General features: G+C 43.1%; 2 protein-coding genes across 3 annotated transcripts; one reads left to right on the top strand and one right to left on the bottom strand.

Annotated features, from left to right (window-relative positions):
- Positions 1-115: 115 nt before the first annotated feature.
- On the top strand, positions 116-13228 carry ankha (ANKH inorganic pyrophosphate transport regulator a). The gene is made up of 12 exons (XM_084341173.1): positions 116-698; positions 1715-1931; positions 2138-2256; positions 2507-2590; positions 2685-2855; positions 3288-3422; positions 4125-4217; positions 4316-4408; positions 10265-10394; positions 10528-10651; positions 10878-10977; positions 12308-13228. Exons 1-12 carry the CDS (start codon positions 603-605, stop codon positions 12434-12436), a joined length of 1491 nt encoding a protein of 496 aa, XP_084197299.1. The 5' UTR covers positions 116-602; the 3' UTR covers positions 12437-13228.
- An 848-nt stretch (positions 13229-14076) lies between these two features.
- LOC311249848 (uncharacterized protein) lies at positions 14077-25696 on the bottom strand. 2 transcript variants are annotated; one of them, XM_084341171.1, is made up of 11 exons: positions 25257-25696; positions 24093-24433; positions 22754-23407; positions 21722-21916; positions 21088-21423; positions 19267-19352; positions 19025-19131; positions 18769-18912; positions 18129-18260; positions 16604-16873; positions 14077-16054 (listed from the first exon to the last, which is right to left on the bottom strand). In XM_084341171.1, exons 2-11 carry the CDS (start codon positions 24242-24244, stop codon positions 15848-15850), a joined length of 2283 nt encoding a protein of 760 aa, XP_084197297.1. In that variant the 5' UTR covers positions 24245-24433; positions 25257-25696; the 3' UTR covers positions 14077-15847. The 2 variants fall into 2 exon arrangements, with proteins under 2 accessions (XP_084197297.1, XP_084197298.1); XM_084341172.1 differs by having other exon boundaries at positions 25513-25696.

Genomic DNA, 25696 nt, shown 5'->3' with positions numbered 1-25696 from the left:
TTCTGCCCTGCTGTAATGTAAACACACATTATGCAGCCCTGATTGTGTGTGTGTGTGTGTACAGGCAGTGATAATAAAAGCCAGGTTTAGACTCGCTGATGATGTCACGGCCGGGATGCCTGGCCCACGTGCGGGCAGCAGTTGGTTCCAGCCGCGGGGAGGGTCGACAACAGCCGGACTGCGCAGCACAGGCGCAGTCAAATGCGGAGCTCGGAGACTAATCCAACCAGTTTCGGATTATCGCCCTCATCCCAGTCAGCACCGGCGACACCGCGGGACGCTTCCTCGCTCGAGTTCGGCGCTGTTTGATGTCACCTTGCGTCTCTCCCCACCCCCTCGACGATGATTTGGGAGGAAGATGCGCCGGTCTGAAATTTCCGTTGACCTTCGCCTCCGCTCAGCAGCATCGAAGCATTGCGAAGAAGCGCCGCCGCCGCCACAGGAGCGCCCCGCCGGCTCCTGCCGCTGCCCCACTTTCACCTCCCGTGCTCGCTAGAAAACAACACAGGTGCTCCGACTGCCCGCTAGCCGCCAACTGTCGTCTTTTTTAATCAATCAAGACCGAGGCAGATGCCCCTCGCTCTGTCATCCCGGCTTGTACTATGGTGGAGTTTCCATCTCTCAGTCCTTACTGGCCTCTCATCCGCTTCCTGGTGCCTTTGGCTATCACCAATGTTGCCATCGACCTCGGGGAACAGGTAACGGCTCTTGTGTTGTCTTTTTTTCCCCTCTCGCTTTGGCGTCGGTTAACAACAACACTTGTCAGCTTTGTCTTTGCTAGCAGCGGCTAACGGCGTTAACGTTTATCTGCTGTGTGTGTGAAACATGTTTCTGTGTGATAACAGCTGCATTTTTTTTTTTTTTAATCTTCAGGGAAAAAAACCCGTCTCTCCACATTTCGACCTCCGTGTCGTCAGTTAGCTAAACGCGGCTGGCTTGTGTTGTAGCCGGAGCTAGCTTAGCTACAGTGGAGGTGTCCATTAGGTTTTTTTATATATACATTATTTAGGAAGAGGGGAGGCGTGTGGAGCTCTCACACAGGGAGGCCCCTTGTTTATTCTGGGAAGAGAAGATGCCACCATTTATATTAACAGCCAGCCTGTCCTGGAGAAGCATCACACTACGAACCTGTGATTTATTTTGCTTTTTGAATAATCAGTACATCTGACTCAGGGCCTGTTAGTACATGATGGCGGATGTACATTTTTATTGTGGAGGGGGGTGGGGGGTGGGGATTCTTCTCATATTTTCTTGCTCAGACATTTCCTGTCCTTTCTCAACCAAAATGACTGATGTGGTGGCTGCCCTCTCCCGAGAGACAATGGGCAGATAGTGTGAGAGTAATAACAAAAAAAAAAAAAAGGAAAAAAGCCTGGAGATGTCAGGATTAAGCTTATGTAATGGCTCTGTTAGCTGGTATAAATAGCACACACAGTCCTGCAGAGGAAAAGGGCAGCTGTAGTAAATGATCTGAAGGTAAAACTGAATGGAAATCATTCTGCCGGGTGTTTCCTGTCTGCACATTATGATGACACTGCTCTGCAATAGTCAAAGGTCTCATTATTTTATTGCGCACACGACTGCAGTGGAGTCTTTATTTCTGTCTGGCCAGTGATAAAGTTAGGCTAAGTCATGGTCATGTGGACTGGTCACGGTGCCACACTCAACTTCCCCTCCTGTGCTGTCTCATTCCACCGTGTAATATCTTTTCCAGGCCCTCAACAGGGGCATAGCCACAGTCAAAGAGGATGCAGTGGAAATGCTGGCCAGCTACGGCCTGGCTTACTCCCTGATGAAGTTCTTCACCGGACCCATGAGCGACTTCAAGAATGTGGGCTTGGTGTTTGTCAACAGCAGGAGGGACCGGAGGAAGGCTGTGTTCTGCATGGTGACGGCCGGCGCCATCGCCTTCGTCCTTCACATCTTGATAGGTGTGTTGTTAAGGGTTGTTTGTGCACGCCTGATGACACGCTGCGCTTAAACCGCATCCTTTAAAAGCGAAGTTTTGGTATTTGTGGCTAACCTTTTAAGTTTCATTGTTGTAGCACCCTGTGCCAGCTCAAAACAATGAAAACAGGGTGGAAATTAACTCCTTAACCTCGACTCACTTGTGGTTTCCTTTTTTTTTCATTTATAGCTTACACAGATTTAGGATACTACATCATTAATAAGCTCCACCATGTGGATGAATCTGTGGGGCACAAGACAAGAAAGGCTTTCTTGTACCTGGCTGCATTCCCTCTGTTGGATGCAATGGTGAGTATGCAGTACAGAAGGATTGTTCTACATGAGAAGTCAGACATTTTATCACTCGAGCATGCACTTTCTGTAAACACACCTGGCCTAAAAATAGGTTTTTAATCCTCTGTTCATGGTGTATTTCCTGATTCAAACTCGAGCCAACTTTCATTATATAGCCTGTCATCCTGCTGTGGTCGAGCTTTTGTTTTTGAGGTTAAAACTCGGTGTCTTGGCATAACATCTGTGTCCATTGTTCTGTCTGAAGGCGTGGATTCACGCAGGGATACTTCTCAAGCACAAGTACAGCGTCATAGTAGGCTCAGCCTCCATCTCTGATGTTGTGGCTCAGGTAATTTCCCTCATTTTGAGTTTAATTCATTTTGGAAGCAAGTTTTGCAGTCTTGAGATTTTTGGTGTTTTATGGTCGCTGTTCTTTCCCGCAGATTGTGTTCGTGGCCATTCTCCTCCACAGTAACCTAGAGTGTGTGGAGCCTTTACTCATCCCGATCCTTTCCCTGTATATGGGTGCCTTGGTCCGTTTCAGCATCGTCGGTCTGGGTTACTACTGTAACATTCACGACAACATCCCAGACTCCAGTGGGCTTGATGTCGGGGTTAGTGCTGCCTTTTTAATCTTAAACTGTTTAAATTCCTCCTCTAGAGAAAAGTGTTGTTTTCTACATGGTTATATCTTGTTGACCCTCCTGATCCAAAGAAACCTTGACCTTAGTGGAACTTTGTCATAATAAGATAAGGAATTAAGTGTGTAGTTTTGGAGAATAAATACAAACTCATGTATTTTTTCCATAACTGAATAAACAAGCTGGTCCAGAACACTGGTTGAAGCTAGAAAGGTGGCAGGGTCTGCCACATATAAACAAAGTAAAACAGTATGAAATTGTGTTGTCATTTAGGTTTGGTCATAAAAAAAAAAAAAATCAATGAAGAGCTTTCTCTTCTGATTAAAATTTCTTCCCCAAAACATTTATAAGTGCAGCTTTTAAATGTGTCTTAGTGATTTATTTGATGTGTCTTGATCCCTGCAGGGCGACGCCACTATCAAAAAGATGCTGAGTTTCTGGTGGCCCCTGGCCCTCATCCTGGCCACTCAGCGCATCAGCCGACCCATCGTCAACCTCTTTGTGTCTCGCGACCTCAAGGGGACCTCTGATGCTACGGAGGTGGGTGTATCATGAATTTAATTTGCCCAAATATATCTCGGCTGTTCCTCTAGAAAATCTTTTTTCTTTTAATACTGACTGTCTTTCATGATGTAAAAGTTTTGTTTTTTACATTTTATCTGGATGTTATTAATAAATTTGCCACAAATTACTCGTGTAATTATAGACTATTGTTCAATATAAGGTGTCATTAACAGGGAATTTACAGCTATGTGAAGCCAGTGGGCCAATTTTTTCCCTCAAGTTATTACACATGAAATGCCAGATGCTAACAAACTCCCTCTGGAGCTTTCTGGCTTACAGAGACCCTAACTACTAGAGACAATACAAAGCTGTTTACCAGAATGAACTGGAAATCATTGACAACACTGGCTGCCAGTGGTTTGGGTGATTCACCATGTTCATGTGAAACTCAGGGCATGATTACAGCGAGTGAAAACATTCCGACATGGCCCTACTGTTCCCGCGTAAAGCCTGACACTGCCCGTTGTTGTTCGGGACACAATAACAAGCTCAAGGCCGTTATCCAATCGTAAACTTGTGAAAAACCGCACACCACTGGGAAAGTGAGGGACACACGTGTTGCTTTCATGTCAGCTTTTGTTAGACACCTGTCATTAATTTAGCTGTGTGTGCTGCGTGTGATATTTTTAACATTAAAGCGGTGGCGCGCTGATGACTTATAGCTCTTTGTCATTCCAGGCCGTGGCTGTCCTCACAGCCACATACCCTGTGGGTCACATGCCCTACGGTTGGTTAACTGAACTGAGAGCAGTGTACCCTGCCTTTGATAAGGTAACCCAGACTCCCCTTTTAAAAGTGTTAACTGCAGTGGTAACAGTTTATTGCCGATGGCTTTGTTTATGTCACTAATTTTGCTTTCTTACCAACAGAACAATCCCAGCAACAAGCTAAACGCTTGCACCCCGGTCACCAAGTCCAACATTAAAAAGTTTACATTCTGCTGTCTGGCTCTATCACTCACGGTAAGATGAGGGTGAAAAATGTTTTCACTCGCGTATAATTTGGATGTTTGTGCTTTCAGAATATGGCAGTACTTAGCTCAGAAAAAAGGTGTGGTTAACGGTTTGTTTTCGTGGTTGGTGTTGAACCAAGCCTGAACTTCTGGCTGGAATTAAAATTTATGAGGTGTAAAGCTGAAATGTTTTGACGTTTGACAGAAAATAAAACGGCAACAGTTTTGATAAAGAATTCGCCATCATTAAGATAATAATTTCTTTGACGCTAGCTTCTCAAATCTATGCATGTTATGTCGTTATGAATTCAATTTATAATTCTATTGTCTTCAGGATTTGGACTATTGATTATCAGCAGTAGAGGTGTCTACCTTCTCTTGAATATGATGGATCTAGATGGCACAACATATATTTGAAAAACTTGAGAGCAATGTCTCTCTTTTGAAATCACGACCTGGTTACTCAAGATAATCCACAGACTTTGTTGTGAGCGGTTTCAAGTAGGAACTATCTTCTTTCTGTGTCACTGCACGGAAGGACATTTGCATCTACTCATGTGCGAGAGACTTGCTAAATAAGCTAGCTAACGTTACAGCTCAGCCGAGGAGGATATATTTGATATGGTTGGTAGGCTTGGGCCAATATTGGATATCATCAATATTGCAATATTTGCAGTCATATGCAATGATTTTCTGCATTATCAAACATGGAAAAGCTGTTTTCCGGCATCATCTGGCTTTTTTTTAGGGACACCACAACTGCCCCTATAAGGTGTTGTTATTCAAACATTTAGACCCACCTTGATAATTGATACAGCGAGCATGAAGTTCCAGTATTCATTTTCATAATAGGCACTTCTACACTAGCTGAGTATTAGATTACAGCCTACAGTTAGGTGTCCTTTATTGAGATTTGACCTCTCCTACAGTTGGTGTCAGTTAACAGCTACCATAGCCCCATACTACAACAACCACCTCATCCAAAGCGAGTCATTTTTCCTTTAAAATGCCTAATTATACTGCATGATCCATATGTTTTGACGGCAAATACTGCAAATTACAGCTTTTAAATGTATTTCTGCACATACTGATGTTTAGATTCTGTAATAACACATCACTAACATGCAGAATGTCTAGCTCAAAACACCTGACCTAGGTTGTCCTCTGCTGTGTTTACCTTCATCAAAACCTGTTGTATTCCAGATTGGAAGATACAAGTATGTCGGTCAGGGTTCAGATCTATGACTGACATATCTAGTTCAGTGTTATGCAAAAACATGTTTTTGCATAGCTTGCTACAGGCGATGCTGTCAAAGGTTTTGCACTAAACTATCTGCAGAAACGAGCAAAATTTAGGAGCTCTAAAGGTCTCGGGCAGCTAATTATGCTCATCCAGCTGTACACTAACGTGCAAAGCGACGGGGGGTGTTCACAGCTTAGTCACAGGCGTACTGAATGTACTTTTCCTTTGCTGTCCTGTCGTGGTTTCAGGTTGCAGAGAGAGGGAGACACAGTAGGATGGAATTTGTGAAGAGGCTCAGGAGCTTTTGTGTCACCCCCCAACACACCCACAAGCTTTAAGAGCTTAATAAAACAGGCATTCACATAAAACATATCGGTTAACACATCCCTAAAGCCTCTCGCAGGTGAACGTTCCTGCTAAGTAATGAGCACTGCAGTCACATTATGTTCGCTGCTGCAGAGTGTTTTTGTTTTTCAGCAGACTGTTTGGACAATTATGCCGGCAAGAACTCTTGATTAGCCAGTCTCTCTGGTAATATTTGGCCTTGACTCAACGTTATGATGCAAAGTTCATTTCTTTTAAGTAAAAACAAGCCCTTGCACCAGTTCCTTGTCTTAGCAGCTCGAGTAAGAAAAACAGGAAGTTTGTGGCCAAGGTTGGGTCTTTTTAGGAGGAGGAGAAGGGGGAGGAGGAGACTGGCATGCCAGATGTGGAGTCCCAGAGCTGTAAACATGAATGTGAGGGTGTGTGCTCGACACAGCACAAGAGGCAGATAGGTATGGCCTGTAGGGGTGTTGAAAAACTCAAACTGACAGCTCTCATGCCAGGACTTGTTCTGATGCCAGATGAAGGAAGAACAACAGAATGGAAAAACAGCAGAGAAAGTATGCATGGTACATTCAGTAGAGGAACAGTAGAAATGTTTCATAACCAATAAATCCATCTTATGAAAACAGTTTGCGTTCAGGATGTCAAAGCAGCGAGTGCATATGTGTCACCTTGTTTGGAGAAACCGCAGCTGAGTCAGGGGAGACGCCGGCTTTGCTTAAGCTACACAAATTGGTTATTATGTGCCTCCATCTTGCTAAAATAATGATAGATGGTAAGGTGATGCCTAATGAAATCATCATTTGTAAGTAATCTGTTCCTATATTTTGGTTCAGGGGATCAAACTACCGCAAAGCCACATCAAAGGCTGTTGAGAAATTCATCATTTCCTACTAGATATGTAAATCTTTCACAGGTGTGTGATGGTATCAGTGAACTCAAAGTATTGTAGAGCTTGTACTGTGTGTCATCCTCACTCCTCCCCTTATTTTCTCTTACCTTGAAGTATGACTGTCGGCAGCATAAAATAATTTTCTTAACTTTGCAAACACTTTTGTTAAACAAATGAGGTACAATCCAAGCCACAGTAGATCAGAGAAGTGCCACAAAACTCACGTTCTTCGTTCCAATGACACAAATGCCACAATTGACACAACATTGAGAGCATAAGATTTTAGATTTTTTATTAAAGGATAAATAAAACAACTAAGACCATTCACTTCTTAAGGAGGTAGCGCTATGTGGGCACTACAGCAAAGCATGAGAGGAGAGCAAAAAAAACTTGGCTAGTCCTGGTGTATCGATACCCCAAAACAGTATTAAGAGTATTAAAACTGTTTAAAATGTCCATATTGGATATGTATTAATATTTTGATATTTACCAGTAAGTACTCTGGGAAGAGGTAGCTTCTCAAGCAAGTTTTTAGACGAATTTCCTGCGTGGTGAAAGAGAAGGCTCATAAATCTGAATTTTGGAGCACACAATGCTGGTGCTGTGCTTGTGGCCCATATACAGTATAGGTGAGCACTGAGGACATGGTTTGAAAGCCAGCAGTGACAGGGAACCAAAGGAGGATAATGAAAAGTGAAGATTTTGGGCAGTTTTTTGACTGAGCTACTGACAGGCCTGCAAGAAGCGTGTTACAGTAGTCAAGGCAAGAGATGACCAATGGCTGTACAAGGAATTGACAGCCTACACAGTCAGATAGGACCTGATTATTTGGATGTTGTGTAGTGTGAAGTAGGCAATATCCAAAATGTTATTTCACGATATTGTCCTGCCCAAATATCACAATAGATGATATCATCATCGCTTGTTTGTTCAGCTGGGTGACGACCGCAAAGATGGGATGCAGCCTCGTTAAAGTCCCTCTGCTCAACATTTTCTCCTACTTTAAACCCAAAATACTGCCAAATTGGAGAGCTGACGTTCTTCTTAGAAACTGAGACCTTCATGTCTGTGTTAAAGCACTGCGTGCATGCCACTGCGTTAGGCCAATTAACCTGTTATAACCTTCCAAATATAGGCGCACATTGCCTCTGCTGCTACGACATGCTCCATGTGCATTTTCTTTTCAAAATAAAAGCCTTAAGATGCAGTAACAGCGGTTTGATATTCAATATTATGAAAAATATCGAATATAATGGCGAACACCACAATAAAAATCGGTCCAAGCCCAGTGTGGTCTTCAATCAGGATGCCCAGATTTCTTAAAGTTGGTTGGTGAGAGTGAGGCGGAACTGAGCTGGATACTAAACAGAAGGACTTGCTGAGATCACTACAAAGTCCATCATCCTTGAGATATTATTGAGGCAGACTAAGATCTGCACTGAGACAGCAGTCCTCTTGCAGGAGGCACAGATACAACTGGGTATCGTCAGCATAGAAATGTAAGAAAAAACATTTTCCTGGATAATCAAACCCAGCTAGGTGGTGAATACTGAAAACCAAGGGACCATGTACCAATCCTTGAGGTATCCCAGTGGAAAGAAAGGGATGCTTGGATTCCTTTGAAAGGATCCCTATTAGCCCGGTGAGGTAGCACTCAAACTAGATAGGTCTAGATGGTATAGATAGGGTTGACAGGATGATTTGGTGGTTCACAGTGTCTTCTGACCTCAGGGTTTAATGTAGAACTTTGTATTGAAAAGATAGAAGTGAGACCAGTCTACAGTTTCCAACTTGAGATAGGTTTAGGATTTATTACGGGGTAACCTGAGCCTGTTTACACATTGTGGGGCAATGTCCTAGTAGAGTGTCAATAACATATAAAGACATTTTGACTGGTGTTCAAATGAGGACTGGTTTCACAGCGGGAATAATTTGGGTGAATTTCCATTTGTTGAAATTAGAATGCCTGCGTCACCTTCTTATCCAGCTGCCCGGGCAGGTTTGTTTTTTTCTCTTATGTGTTTTCAGTGAGGAATAGTGTATATAGTATGTGACTGTCTGGCGAGGACAGGGATGAAATTGACTTGTTGACAGTCGACAAGCAGTTCAACTCAGATCAACTGTAGCAGTTAGAAGAAGAGTGATTGAGGTGAGGTGAGGTAAAGTTTGACTTTGCAGGATTTTTCAGGTGCAGTAAGTGATTCTACACAGAGATAGTTAGTCGTTAAGTCACATTGTGCAGTTGTCAAATACCAAGGGCCTGGGTTGGCGAACCGCCACACAAAGCGTTGGTATGTGGTGCCCTTGGAATGGTATTTGACCTCATTTTAAGGTCGTCAAATACCAAGGCTTTGGGTTGGCGAGCCACTCAACAATCAGCTGTCTTTCTCTAGAATTGCTGATGCCCAGAAACGTCCAAAGGCAGAGGACAGGGTCTCTGCAGATACAGTTACTGCGTGGGTCATTAGTGATGAATTAGAGGGATTATTTTCGTATGAGTCTATAGAGGAATCACTGTGACGTTCTGCTAACAACTGGTAGTTTATTTGCATTGTGGAAATATGTGAAATTGGCAAACATGCTTACGTCCGTTGATATATAATATTGATGTTTGGTTAAACACAGTGGTTCGCTCTATCTGACGTTTCTTTATGCTTATTTTATGGACTGTGTTGCTTTGCTAGCATCTTTGATATCTATCAAAGATAGATGGATATATATTTTCTTCTTGGTTTTTTAATTGTTTGTTTTTGTTTTTTTTCCTTCTGCATAGTACCTTTTTAGATTATGTTGCCTTTTTGTAAAGATGTGGAGATGGCCTGTACGTGGACTCGCTCAGGTCGACTTGCAGGTCTTTACACAAGGAAGGCTGGATTGCCCTTTGTATAAATACTATGTGCGAAATGCCAGATATGAAACACGATTACTTTTTCCTCACAGCTGAGACAACATGAGAGTGCGTGACTGAGTTAGTAACAGTCTAGTAAGTCAGATTGTAACCAGAAAAATACCTTGTATGGATCTCTCGGCCCCCTGGTGCTTGTTTTAAGTTTGCAGTGCTCAGAAACTGTCTTCATACAATTTTAAACACATTGATGTATAATTCATGTTCAGGTCTGACAGGTCTATTCAGTGCTAAACCCTCTAATGTGCTTATTATACAGCAATAGCTTTGAGATGCTTTGGTAATGTTGCACGTGCCTCGGCAACTGCTTCTAGAAACAATAACATTGTCTGTCATGCGTTCGCTCGCTCGCTTGTGTTATGCGAGCTTCAAAGGCCCACATTCAATCCGAAACCCCTTGAGTTAATGAACTAATGAAATCTAATGAGGCGTGCCTGGCGACTCTATTGTGGTGCAGCGAACGCAGAAATTAATTTGCTTTTGTTCACTTTGTGTCCAGCTTTGCTTTGTGGTGTTCTGGACTCCTCACTTGTCAGAGAGGATCCTGGTTGATGTCATTGGAGTGGAGTACGCGTTCGCTGAGCTGTGTGTGGTTCCGCTCCGAATTTTCTCCTTTTTTCCCCTGCCAGGTAAGACACTTGATTTTAGATGTTTTTCAGCATCAGTGTCCAGCTGTATTTTCCTTCCCTGCTGTGGCTTTAACCCGGGGCGTAGCTCAGACCAGTGGGGTGATGTTTCCACTTTGTGTGTGTGTGTTTGCAGTGACTGTTCGGGCTCATTTGACTGGATGGCTCATGACCCTGAAAAAGACCTTTGTGCTGGCCCCCAGCTCGGTTCTCCGCATCATTGTCCTCATCACCAGTCTAGTTGTGCTGCCTTATATGGGGTAAGTCAACACTTCAGAGAACACTGTCAGGGTCACAAAGGTCAGCACTGTGACTCAGGCTTACTGTAATATGTCACACAGTAAAATACTTTTATTACTTTTCTATTCTTAAATGCTGAAAAGATCAAACAGGAGGAGGATTCACTGACACGGTCCTAAAACAAACAGTTTTTGTTTAAAAAGCATTTAGAGACTGAAAACTTTCTACAATCCTTTTGTATTTCAGGGTTCACGGGGCCACACTCGGGGTTGGATCCCTCCTGGCCGGCTTCATAGGAGAGTCAACAATGGTTGCCATAGCGGCCTGCTATGTTTATCGACAACAGGTGAGAACACCTGGTGTGCGGTACTACAGTACACACCTTATTCTGTGCTTTCTGCAAATCCCATCAGCAGCTATTTTGAACTGGGTGTGTCCGTCACTCATTATTATCATCGTGTTCGGTGTGAATAGACATGTAACTGAGGCTAATCGGTTGCTAATGCACACGGAGAGCAAAGACCTCAAATATGGGGGACCAAAACTGCCCAAAGAGTCCAATAGTGTTGTAGGAGTGCACTGTAGAACAGTGGACTGCTTTTTTCCAAACCTGGTGCCTACATTACCAACAATACAGTTTAGCCACTGAGACATCACTGTATCAGATTACATGCAGCTTCCTCTGGAGCCACAAAAGGATTTATACTACTTTTTCCACATATACAGTAGTCCTCCCCCCACACCTGTAAACAGCCTTTAATGTGTCAAATTGGTGGAGTTGCCCTTTAAATGTGCAAATGAGGTGGCTGTAATTCAAAGCAAATCATGGTCACCCTTTTTGCATAGTGGCTGATTGATATCAGAGTGCAGAGATTTAAAAAAACATGCTCACTCATACCCATTTGCCATCTGAGACAGTCTCAGGTTCACCACACTCCAGCATCTGGTTGGCTTAGCATAAAAAGCTAGGGTGTAGGAGAAGGCTGAAGGCCGACAAAATCAGGAAAAAGACTCCCGCACACTGTCCACTTCCTTTGCAATTAAGTTAATTGACAACAACATTTCGGTACTTAGACCTTCATCAAGTTATCTTGCAAGACAGTGGGGGAGGTTGTCTTAAGTTGGGTTGTGGACTGGCATGGCCCAATCAGGCCACACCGTCTGTCACCTGATGAACGTCTAATTACTGAAACATTGCTGTCAATAAACTTAATTGCAAGTGAAGTGGACAGTGTGCAGGACTCTTCTTCCTGTATTTAGGGTCCGAAATGTCTTGTTTCTTAGTTTCTATTCAAGTAACTACAAGTTTGGAACATTTTTTAACCACCTGTTTTTTAGTACAAGATCCCAAAGAGCAGCAACACCAGTTTTCCCAGTTGACAGTTTACTCTTTATCACAGTAAACCTTCTAAATATTCCAGTTGGTAGCGAGTTAGTGCTGATAACCAGCAGTGTGACCTAATGAGGTCATCGGGTTCAGGAGGTGTTGCGTGCTCCTAAATACTTACATCTTCACGTGAGGACTGGATTACTCACAATTATACTGTTCTTCCGTTTTTGCAGCTAATCAAGTACGAGATTAGCACAACAATGGTCTCAGTTGCAGTTTTTGGCACTGTTAGTTCTCCTTTTCTCTGTGTCTTCCAAGCATTATGCAGTTTTTATTGTCTCTGCAGAAAAACAACGAGATGTCCAACGAGCTGGTGGTGGAGGGCGAGGACTCGGCCCCGATGAGCGAGGTGTGCTCCAGGACTCAGATGGACGCCATCGAGGAGCTCCAGGAGGAGGAGGAGGAACAGGAGTGAACTCTTGAGAGCAGGGGGAAGGTAAAGCCGACCTCTATGTGGAACTTTGCTGAAGAGGAGACTGTCGAGTGTTACAGTGCTGGAGAGGAGCGAGGACCTGAGTATGATTTGGTTTCAGAGGTCCTCCGGACAGACTTTAAACTTTGAATCAAGAGTGACGAGGTCTTCTTCACGTCGACCTTCACACCATTAAAACGCACACTGTAAAGAAAGCCATGCACCTCCAAGTGTTCATTCATCGTGTAAATACCGTTGTCTTCCGACCTTTTCAACAGTTCTCATAGTTTTGCATCATCACACCAGTGGCTGTATTAACCACTTCCATGTGTCTACTGGTAAACAAGGGAAAAACGACACAGGAGAACTTTTTTTCCTCCTCCGCAGCAAGAATGAAACATCTGTCGAGTGGTAGTGGAGTTGCCAAAATACAGGGTTCATTATGTTATTTTATCAAGACTAAGCAGCAAGGCCTTGCTTGAATTCAAATATAGATATGTTGTGGGACTTGTTGGGTTGTGCAATCGTATTTTACATACAATGGTGTACAGATTATTGTTGTTTTATATAGGTAATGCAATGTGTATATTTAATTGCCCAGAGGGGTCAGGAATCCCTCGTTATATCATTGCGTGTGTTACAGAATACAGTTATGATTGTTCACTTTCCATGCAGTCTGGGAGTCCATCTACTTTTGTTTTGCCAAGCATTTTCCTGGTAGTGTTCAGACTGTCGTATGTACTGTATATACTGTATAGGCATTCTTATTTGGCTAATAAATTGCTTTATTATTAACCCTTGTGTTTTGTTTTGACATTTGCTTCAGGTCCTCGTCGTTTGACCTCACTGCTGTATGTGTAAAAATAGTAGTAATTGCAAAATCAACCAAATTTTGATCATTTCAATAATTCAAGATGTAGGAAAGGATTTAAAGAAACAGTGCAACCAAAAGTTAAAATTCAGTTACTCATGGAAAGTTGGGTGAAGTTTCGTAGTCCACAAAACACCTGCCCACAGTGAAACAGTGTTCTCCTAAACAACTGAAGGAGATGGGGACTCATTTTGAAATGTCTAAAAAGAAACAAGAAACGGCTCCAAGCAGCTCGTCCGGCATGATCCAAATCTCCAGAAGCCCAGAGAGCCCAAACTGAATTGAATATGTTATTTACACCCTTTTTAAAGCCTAAAAAGGCACACGAGACGAGCCGTATGGAGCCATTTTGTGTAATTTTTTCCTGTGATTTTTGGATGTTTTCAAACTAGTCCCCATCTACTTCAGTTGTTCAGGAGAATAATGTCTTGTGGACTACGACACTTCACGTACCTTTCCAACAGCATAGAGGCGAGAAGACGACTGAATTTTCACTCTTGGGTGAACTTTTCCTTTAAGTGTTTGACACAAACCAGTTTTTGCACATTTGGTGAAGGTGACAAAACACTGAAATGACCATAAAGCATGTTATTACACCAAATAAGGAAATGTTTTTGATTTCTTTTGTTGACAGACAAAACAAATGCACAGTATGTTATCCTACATAGTGATGTTACTTGATGTTTTACCCCAGTTAGAAACAGAAATCCAGAAAGACTTGTTTGGGATGGTAGTGCTGCTGAAAGAAAATACAGTCGACACCGATCAGATATAGAGCGTAGGAAAATCCATTGTATTGAACCATGTTTTACAGATGTTATGTCATTTTCTGTAGCATACCTCAGAAACTTCATCAGTTCAAAATCATGTTTATAGTTCTTTAAATTAGGCAAAGTCAAATACCAAGCTGATAAAATCAAACCAACCTTAAATAAACAAAGACTTTTACAAAAATTGTACTTTCATTTTATCTAAATGCCATCCAAAAATCTGACAGTGCAAGAACATTCCTGCAAATGGCGTGAGCAATGCTTTGACTGTTAACGTATCACCTTCACCTGCTCTGGAATCAGGGCAAGGAAATGGCCTCTTCTCACTAACGACCAACATTCATTCTTATTGTGCATTATTTCTAAGGCAACATGGAGGACCAAGCGAGCGTTTTACTACTGAATCCAGTGGCTGGTGGTTGGGACTGTTGCCAGTATTTGCAGCAACATTGGCACGTTTTCCCCCTCAGAGCAGCTTGGTTAAAGGCAACATGTTACACATTGAGTCTGACACACACACACACACAGAGTTACAAACACACGCACGCGGACCTTCACAAATCCTGCTGCGATTATACTTCAAAGTCCGCCGATCGTAATCTGGTGTGAGCTGCTGTGAAACCTGATAGATCATTACACCCCTTTCATTGACTAATTCAGTCACGTCACTTACGGCTGTCATTTAAATGCATTTTTTTTTTTTTTACATAAAGAAATCAATAAATACGCAAATCAAAGTGCCCAAATTCCAGTGTAAACACCATCCATGTAATCAATTTGGCACCGTTTTGGCAGCTCACTCTGTTTTTGAGTATAAAACATAAAAAGGTTGCTCAGAAAAATCAAAATGACAACCTGCCAACTAATTTGAACCTAACTGAGATGCTCCTGCAATATCGGACGCACGTATGTACAAATACTCGAATAGAAAACTCTGTGTACAGTACAGTGTGTACAAACGTGTAAATCACATCTTGTACAGGGTCTGAATCAGCATATTTTTTTTAAAGGAACAGACATTTTGGATCGTACGCTTGTTTGCTTTCTTGCTGTGAGTTAATTATGAAGATCGCTACCCCTTCCAGCGGACACTAGAAGCCACTTAGCTTACACAGACTGGAAACAGAGGAAAACAGCTAGCCCACCGACTGTAACATGTTAAATATGGACGGAGCTTCGCGTCTTAAAAGTGAAGCCGTTGAACCTGCGTTCTTTCAAACGGCCAGCAGGGGTCAACTCAACTGGTTACACAAAAGAAGTTGATTTTATATAAGCTTATGAGAAAATGACCCTTCTTCTCAGTTGATTTATTACCTCAGTAAACACTTAAAGAGTTCATCGTCTCAGCCGGAACAAAGAAGAAATAACATGTTAAAGAGCGAGTCCGTCTGCGCTCTCTTCAGGGTTATTAAAATTATTACATGTTAGTAAAGGCAGTTATGTAGGTTGCAGCACTTTCCTCCACACAATTTGGGGATTTGAATAGATAAGGAACACTACTGGGTAACTAGAGTGATATAAAAACCTCAAAAAGACCCTTTTAATTAATGAGCTTTAGAGAATATGTAGGCAGATTTGATTACATAAAAGCCACAGCCAGGGTAGCGATGTTTCTGCTAAGCTAACTTGCTGGTATCGATCTTCTCATCCAACTCTCAGCAAGAAAGCGCGTTTCCCCAAAATGTCAACCCATCCCTTTAACCGGCGTAAATCTTTTCATCTAGATCGACCTGAGGAGTGTTTGTATGGCAGGAGATTTCTCTGCAGCGGCGATCAGCTCTCGTCGAGCTCCTTCTGTTCCGCAGCTTCTACAACTGGCACATTGTAGTGGCGATCGTCCTCCGTGACGAGGCACACGGACGGCCAGTCATCCTTGTGGTCGTCTGGGTAGTAGGTGACAAACTCCTCCGTGTCAGCCTTGTACAGTCTGTAAACTTGAATGGTGCACTGCAAGGCGTAGCCCAGCAGGAACATCTCCACCTGCACCAAAGGCAGAAAAAGCAGGGAGGTAATTGCACGGTGACAGAATGCATACTTAACAGCTGCTCGAGCACAGGATATCTATGGGTGGGGTTTCTTTATGGGAATCATTCCTGTAGAAGCTTTAATCAAAAGAGTCAAAATAACAATTAAACCACTCAGCACCTTGTTCTTTTTGAAACCACCTCTGGCCCGAGGCTGGTGATGCAGAGATGTTACAGCTCGAAAACAGAGAAGCCACACAAGTGCTGACATGTATTTACTGTTCGGGTTTCAGATGATAAGAATGTTACACACCCAAACTCATCTTGTTGTTGTTTTTTTGTACTTTACCAAGCATGACAGTGGTTTATTCATCAGAATTAATTACTGGATTCAAAAGAAATTCCCAGTAGCTACTTTCTTTGCCACACAAGCTTCCCGTGAATGCTCCCTACCTGCCAGGAAACTGCTGTATGCACCCAGTAAAACATTAATTACACGTCTTTAAAAGCCCATTGGAGGGAATCTGCGGTTTGCAAATAAAAAGGAGCGCTGGGTGTCTCCTACCTGCTCTAGCCCGGCGCTGAGGCCCACGTGGCTGAGGTGGTTGGAGAGGAAGGAGCGCGGGTGGTCGGACGAGTCCCGGGCAAACAGCAGCCAGCAGAAGAGCGGCACGTCGCCGCCGGCCTGCATGCAGCCGTGCAGCTCCACCGCTCTGCCCAGCATGAGCAGCTTGAGCGCCTCCAGCAGCCCCAGCTCCTCTTCTCCTCCGTGAAACACTTGCTCGCACAACTGCTGCCGCTCCACAGCAGAGGAGCAGTCCACTGCTGCCTGCCACTGGAAACACATCGAGGAAATTCATCAATAACTATTTTTGTAATTATCAAGTGCAATACCACATATTTGCTGCTTCGTATTAACAAATATGAGGACTGATGTCTGTTAGTGTAACAAAAAATGTGTTTTGCGAGGTCACAGGGACCTTGACCTCTGACCTCTGGCCACCTAATCAGTTCGACCTTGAGTCATAGTGGACACTTGATGTCTGAATAAATTCCCTCAATGCATTTTTGAGATATCGCATTCACAAGAATGGGACGGACAGCCGGACAACTTAAAAACATAAAGCCTCCGGCCACGGCCCAAAAAAACAACAGTGATCTAAACGATGCTCTGTCCGGCCGTGAATGATATTTAGTGTTTTGATAAGTGAGACACGATTTTGGGTGTTTTCAGCCTTTCCACCTCTTTCCCTCCGCTCAAACATCTCTAACTGCAAAACATCAGAGAAACACAATAATTCTGTGTTGAAGAAAAAAAACCAAAGATGCTTTTTAATCTATTATTGATCCATTGGTCTTAAACACAGACAGGACTGTAAAAGAGGGAGCTGCAGTTGTTTATTTACTTCCTGGGGCTATTTGGTCGAACATTTTTCTTCATTTTCAAAAAACTGCAGCCTCAAAAACCAAGAAAAAAAAAAACATTTTCACTGAACTGGTATTCACTGAGGGGAGAATGGAAGGTGGTTTTCCCCCCATTCCCTGCATATACATATACAAACCACACCCCCCCCAGTCTATCCGAGTGCAACTATATAGAATCCATAATGTCGGGCACAAACCGGCACGCAGCTCCCCCTCGTAAAGCTGAAGGGGTCTGACTTTTAAAAAAACGTGTGTGCAGTAAACACCAGAATTCCTCACAAGCTACCAGCAGCAGCGTCCGACCGTAAATTCTGTCTGGGGCCTCACTCTGTTGTAGTAAAGACAGACGCTGTGGTTTTAACAGCTGAAACAGTTTCTTTGAGGCTGAGGGTCCTTCTTTACCTCCAAATTCTTCAGGGCATTACAAGGCTGTGTGTTAATGACACACAGAGACAAAAAAAAAAAGCCATGAGAGACGGAGCAGGCCAGCATTTAGAGGCCTGCCTCCCTTTAACATATGGTAGCAATCACAGCTAAAAGCTCTGTGGATGAGTATCAATACCCTCACTGTCCATGGATGGCACAAAAATAGCGCTGTGGTTTGGTGGCTCTGTGTTTTTAAAATACTTTCTCACATGTTTTCCGGGCAGATCTGGAGTCGGTACCTTATTTCGGAGAAGCTCCATGTAGCCTTTTAGCTGCAGGGAGGCATCTCCAGTCCCATCTCCCTGCAGGCATTCTCCAGGAAACATCCACTGACTTATCAGACCTTCCTGCGCCTCCAGTTGCTTCGGCAGCTGTAAATACAAAGATTAAAAAAAGCTAAGATGTCATTTTAGCTGCGTGCAAATGAGCTGAATCACTGATTGTTAAAAACATGGATGTTAGAGTCGAGTTTTGTGGCTTTTCTCATGTTATCTTTTCTTTGCTCTGATGGTCTTGAGTAATTACGGCGCTATTCCTATTATACTGGGAAGTCGGAATCTCTGAGTTCCCAGTCGGAAATTTCAACCAAACAACGCCCCCAGAGGTCGGAAGATCCTCACCAACCCCAACCAGAAAATCCAAGATGGCTGCTCCACGCATCAGCAGTAAGTGAAAGCTGTAGAATATATTTATTATCACCTCTATGTCTTATTTGTCGTACACACTTTGCTCTGCCATGCAATGCGTTGTTATCAGCTGGTATTGCTAACGATGGCTAACCGAGCGAGAATCGACTTTATTTTGCAAAGGTAAAATCTGCTAAAATGATGGCGCTTGACCAACAGTCAAGTCACGGCATTTCACTAAGTGCGTGTTTACCATAGTGATGTCCTCGTCCTGCAGCCACTCGGGCAGCTGGGTGCTGTGGGAGAGCACCTGGAACAGCGTTGCTCTCAGGGCGCAGTAGTTGTCCCCCCTCACTCTCCTCAAGCTGCCAAACTTCTGGGACATCTCTTTGTAACCCTGCAGCAGCACACAGGGACACCACAGGAAGTCTTTTAGCCATTTAACGTGCAAAACAACAACTGGCTTTAATCTGAAGCACTTCTTCCCAGGAGCTGCAGGCAACACCGACCTTTCTAATTAGAGCACTTTTGGCAGTATTTCCTTTCCACTCTCTCTCACTGTAAGACAGAATATCCATCGCCGGGTCCAAACTGCATTTGTCCTCCACCTTTAAAACTGAGGAAGAGAGAGGAGAGTAAAGAGGAAGTGATGGATGCAAACAAAAGGACCATTGTCTGTGTTGTACATGACAAAACAAAAGCAGTGTTGTTTCAAATCTCTGATGCAATTTCACTTCTTGGATTTACTGACGTGTAGTTTCTGACACAGACGGCGGTCCTGGTTCATCTTCTTCTGGTGCTGACAGCTCCTCAAATCCTCTGTACAAGTCTTCTTCACTGAAAAAGGAGAAAAAATAGCTCATATTTTTCTAATTGTCAACAGATCCTAAGAAAAAAAGACAAACCCTCGTAACAAATATGGTCCAAAGACAGATATATATTATTCCGCTTTGCCACAGACCTCCAATGTCCTCCACAAACCATTAAAAACACATCAGTGAGCCACACTGGGTCACATGCTGCTTCGTTACCGTGATCACACACACTAGTTTATTTTGAGTCAATCCCACATGCACTGTCCTGCTGCTGTAAATACTCACTAGTGCACCAAACTGGCATTAATCCACAGCCGAAAATAGTCCCCCAAGAATGCACTGTTTGCTCCTGCTTGAGTAACGTTTGCCTATAAAAGGGACTGTTCACCCCAAAATGAAAAATACGTACTTTTCCTCTTATCCGCAGAGCAATTTATGCATCTAGACTGCTTTTGTGTGAGTTGCAGAGTTTTGGAGATATGGGCCTTCCTTCTAGTACCACAGAACGAGATGGCGCTCAGATGGTGCTCACAGCGACAGGCTGCTGCACCCTAAGTGTGTGAAGGAACGATATCGCAGGTCCTTCCTTCCTGCTGCTGTTAAGACTGTACAACCAGCACTGCTCCCAGTAGACACCCCCCCCCCCCCCCAAAATCGACTTCAAACTGTGCAATCTCATTATCCTAATGTGCAATTTCTGCGTCTCAATGTGCAATGGTGTAAATGTAGTTTTTTATATTTATATATATGTATAAATTGTTCACATTGTTTCCACGCTATCCGCCTTTGCTGCTGTAATATTGCAAATTTACCCCGTCGTGGGACTAATAAAGGATTATCTCATCTTAAACACCGAAAAGTAAAAAAATAACACAGCATGGAAGTTTATGTGTATGTACTCATGGACGAGCGACTAGGTAACTACGCTAGCTAACATTACAGCTCATCTGAGGAGGACGACGTTAATGTTTATATCCCACATTGTCATGATGAGCAGGAGTCTTCATATCTTACAGCTCTATTTCCAGCCGCAGTTCTATTTCTAGATATAAACAAAAGTAGTTGACACATATTATAGTTTACTGCATTTTTACAGTTATTTTAGACTTTATTACTTGTATAAAATATCTTTACTTACTCCTATTTATTACTATCTTATTTAAATCTCTCTATAGTGTGATCTTTCTATTTCTTACCAATTTCACCAATTTTTTTGAGCACCAAAAGCCGAGTGCCATCTACTGTCCCTTTAAGAGATGAGCGGAGGTTTAAAAACTGAAATATACTGCATGTTTGTGCCACATTTTTAAGAGTGACGGGTTTGAGGCCAGCAGACACTGTTGATTTTGGTGTTTTTATGGAATGTTGTTGACAATAAAAAATAAACACCAACCTCGTCCTTTAAACTCCCGATAGACTAAACCACCCCACGGCAACATGCTGAATGCCAAAAATATCAATAGAAATAGTATTGTCTCTGTGTTTGCATCACTTTCACCAGAGAACTGTGTGTCCTTAGTGGTCAATCTGAGGCAGTAACACACTCACTTTTGTAACGATGTCCGTCTCTGGGGACGATGATGTGTAAGTGCTCTCAAAGCTGGAGACTAAACACGTGGTGCTGGCTGTGGTGCCACACAGCTTTAAACAGTGCCTTCCTGTTTTGTAACTCAATCTTACTAAATGGCAAACATGTGATGTGTGTGATGCTTAAATCAATTCACTCGACAAAGCTGCAGAAACACAACTTAACGAACCTGTGCCCCAGGCCGTCTTCAGCAGAGTGTCCCTTCTCCGTGACAGATATCTCTTCAGGCTTTACACCGCTGGACGAGCTCGCCGGCTGCTCCTCTTCTTCAGTCACCTCCTGAAGCTCAGCATCTTTCCCGGCCTGAGTCTCCGTGGGAGCGCTTTCCGCCTCCTCCTTCACCTCATCGTTCTCCTCCGCTTTGGGAACATCTCCATCTTTTTCTTCTCCCTTCGGCATCGTTTCCTCCCCAACATCCTGTTTGTTGTTCTCCAAGGAAGTGACCTCCTTTGAGCTCGTAGTTGCACAGTCAGGATCAGGCTTTGCATCCTGATCGGACTTTGAGCTGCAGAGAGAATACACCTTTGTTACTTTACCTGCTTTAAATGTAACTAGGACTTTTACTATGTATGTCTTTAACTTATATTCTTTAAAGTGCAACTTAAATGACAGTTTATATCATGAAACGTATATTTAGTTGTACAAATATTGCAGAAAATATTCATAGGAAGTCTATCATTCTGATATTGCAACAGGTGGTGGTGTCAATATGCCCCCTAGTGGTTGCTGTGCGGTTTTTCAAAAACACAAGTTGATGTAAACAAGTGTCTTGTTTTGAGGCCACAAACTCTGAACCGACTGACCTCTCGCTGGCGTCCTCCGGAGTTGTGGTCGCTGGCTCCTCGGCACAGTTGGCTGAGAGTCCTTCGCCGCTGTGGTTGAGTCCTGTGGGCTCTCGTCCAGAGGAAGACTCAGGGACATCATGGCTATATGTGACTTTAGGAGCGGCCTCCTCTGTGGACGCTGAAGATCCACTCCCTGGATCCTCTGTCACAGCGCTAGACACAGAGGGACAGAGAAGAGAGGTTCATTTCTAAACACCATCAGTCTGCTGATGCACAACAATGACTCTACAGAGACAGGTTGGACTAAACAAGCTGCTATCTTTCTCCAGAAAGTTACATTTTGTTGTTTTAAATACTTATAGCCATCATCATACTGTGACCAGCTTCAAATGGTGTTCTGGGGACCTTATTTTCCTCTGAGAACAGCTTATTAATTCAGTTATGGATAAAATAAATATGTGAGTTTGTATTATTACCTCATTAATATTGTAACTATTAAAATTCTGACTTTTAATTTCTTCTCCAAAACTACATAATGCCCCTTTAAAAGGAGTAATGCTGAAAAGACACGGTGACCCTTGCAGCTCCTGCCATTTGGATATTGCACTTGGTCATATCTCAACTTTAATGAATCGTTAAGCCCTCGTCTACAGGAATATCTGAAGATGTTAAGGTAAACTAAAGAGCCACATTAATTAAGTAATTCACCAGAAAAAGATGAGGGAAGTCTGAATGTTTTGCAGTAAATTGTTTTTTTGTTTTCTGATTTCCTATCCTTTGTGTCTTCCCACAAACGCCTCATGATTAACCTCTTCCCCAACCACCATCTCAGGAACCGCTGGTCGACAGTCATCAGTGTTTGCTTTACGGTATATTGTTTATTTAGACATCACGAGATTTTAAAAAAAGACATGAAAATACTAATTAAATAACACATAGTAAAATAAATATTAAAGCACTGCTGAGCCATGAGCTTCTGATATGTTTGTGCACTTTGTCAAAACAAAACAGAAAGTGAAACTTTACAGTTTGTCTCGTCATGTGACTCACCAGCTCGGAGACTCTTCGTCGAGCTCCTGACTGACTGCAGAGACGGAGGACACCTGACAAGCTGCTGCAGCGAGCTGAGTGTGATTATTCTGAGAAGACTCCCCCGATGGCTCGGGTGCAGCGTTGTCAACCTTGATTGCTGTTTCTTCATCGTTATCATGAGTAGTGGCCGCTCTAATGTGCTCTCCTGTTGCGTTTGTCTCAGTATGGTTTTCTGCACAAACTGCCTCGGCTGTTAGTGAGCTGCTATCAGGGATTTTCTCCTGTGGTGAGGTGGGATTTTCTTTTTCTGGTGCCACGTTTGTTGGTGTAAAAGCCTCCCAATCAGCCTTGGTGGGTTCTTTCTGCAGGGAGTTTAAAGTGCATAGCAGAAGCTCAGGTTGTCCGCTGTCCGCAGGACGGTCCTTCATCCCTCCATCTTGTGCTCTGGTGGAGTTTTCTTTGAGTTTGGACCCTTTCCTGGGAGAAGGTGTTGCTTTTTGTGTGACCACCTCCATCATGGGTCCATTCTCCTGAGTGTTATTGGGCTCCGTCTCTGCAACCTCAGGAGTCGGCTTCACCTGTACAGCCTCAGCCTTCACCTGTACAGCCTCAGCCTTCACCTGTACAGCCTCAGCCTTCATCCCCGCCTTTATATTGGCCTCATCAGGTGTCCTGAGTGACAGAACACAGAGAGGATAAGCAACAAATTCTCACATTTAAGAAGCTGGAACCAGCAAATGTTTTAACATTTTTTTCTTGACAAAGGACTGAAATGATTAATCAATTCAGACTCTTTTCAAGACTCTTTCCATATTGTAGGTTTGGAGGAGGTCATCGTTCTGTAGCGTCTTCCTGAAAACCTTTAAGACCTCGGGAAGTCCCCACCGTCTCATCTTCCAGTCTATGCCTCCTCACGAACGTAGTTTCATTATTGACAATTGTCTGTAAAAAGCATTCGATTCTTCCTCTATTGAGTCAGTTCTGACATTTGTTATGATCTCAGACCGAAGGACAGAAACTAAGAGGGAAAATTTGTTACTGTTTGCCCAAAGGTCACTGATCTTTGCTTTCTCGGTTTATTTCTTGTACAAATGTTTTTATTTCACTGGCTGCTGTCTCTGAGCCAAACTGCCTCTCTACGATGTTCAGTTTAATCTCTATTCTACATCCGTGAGAACATGAAAATATCTATCAGGGTGTGACGAGCTGCTGAGTAACCGGTTTAAAATAACGTCTTGATTCTTTCCCCATAAGGAAGCTCAATGTCATCAGATCATGTAGTGATATACATAGTGCTGAAGTAAAACATAAATGGATGCTTGACGTCTCCAAACTATTATTGAAATCATCATCTCACCTCGTGTCATTATCATCTTCTTCAGGGCCATGAGTGCCCACCCTCGCTGTTTCACATGCGGGCCCTGTGACCTTTGAGTCCTCCTTCAGCAACTCGCTTCTTTCCTCCAAACTGCTACAGGGACTCTCAGCGTGACAGCAACTGCTCCCCATCTGTCCCCACCCGACTCCGACTCAGGCTGTAGGCTGAACGGGGACCTCAGGTCCAAAAAACGTCCGCAAGCGACCTGATGAGCCGCCGAAGCCTGAGGACTTCAGGAGTCCATGATGATGAGCGTCAAGCTGCTGCTGCTGCTAATGCCAGGAAGTGACCATGATTACGTCTTGTAATGGAGTTGATACCTAAGAAACACAATGTGCAACATCACTGAATGAATAATTAAAATGGCTCCTTTCTGTTGGATGTAACTCTGTGACTCATCAGATTCTGTAACCTGATTAGGAGTTGGGGTGGATCGGTTATCGGCCATGGCCAGTTATCAGGGCTGATAATCAGCATTTTCAGATTATCAATATCGGTAATTTTTCAATCAGATTGCCGATAAAATAATTTAATAGTGTCCGGCCCACAACACTATCTGATTGGTACTTGAGTAAACTGTACCAATACTACTACTAATACTAATAATCTGTATCGGCCATGAAAAGCCATACTGGCTGACCCCTAATAAGGAGTTTTAGCTATACTGCCACTACAAATATTTATTTTTCTTCTTTTTTTTTAAAATCACTAGACAAGAGGATTTTTTACAACATGAAAAAACACAAAAGTGTCGACCAAATATTGTCACCTGATGTGTCAGTGGTGTACAGACAGACCTGTGCTGTCACAGCTACTACAGATAGTTACTCTCTGAATATTATGGTCACAATATTTGGTAAACATTTTGTCGTAGCTACTAATATAGTCTGTGACAACATAAACCAACTAAACAAAAACGTTGTATTACATCTTAAACTGCAATTCGGGTGTCATAATTTCCTGACACCTGCTTCCACGTTTTAACAACATGCCTTTAGTACAAAATTAGCTTAAATCACAGCTGCACCCTTTTGCTAATGTAAATACAAACACAAGGAAGTAACGTTACCGATAATGACAGCACACTTCACACCACACATTTAACTGGCACTGCCATATAAATAATGACAAACACAAACATACCTCGACGGAGCTTATTTGGAGACGAAGTGCACAAGCTTTCAGTCATGTAGCTCCGATCCCTGTTTCACTTTTGGCTAGCTGGAAACAAGCCTAAGTTAGCTAGCCAGCTAGCTGTGGTAAACTTAAAATATACACATGCGCTACTAAATACTGACCGCCGCTCATAGCACTCACTGCTGCCACGCTGGTTACCTTCTACAATCACTGAATCAATATCGTTTAATGCGAAACATTCAATAAAAAAACGCGTATTTACTGTGTTTTATGCGGAACATCTGTTGGTACGAACCCCTAGCATAGCCGGAGCAGCAGGTCACGGCACGGTCCGAGCGCATGACGTCATACTCATGTGCGCCCAGAGTTCTGTTGCGTTCAAGTGCTCCTCGGAAAGTCGCAATTCACGTGAACCGCGCTGTGTTTAATACACAAAATAAATCCTG

Source organism: Pagrus pagrus, assembly GCF_965226575.1.
Source record: "Pagrus pagrus genome assembly, chromosome: 20".
Lineage (NCBI taxonomy): Eukaryota > Metazoa > Chordata > Actinopteri > Spariformes > Sparidae > Pagrus > Pagrus pagrus.
This window is presented reverse-complemented; position numbering and strand designations above follow the sequence as displayed.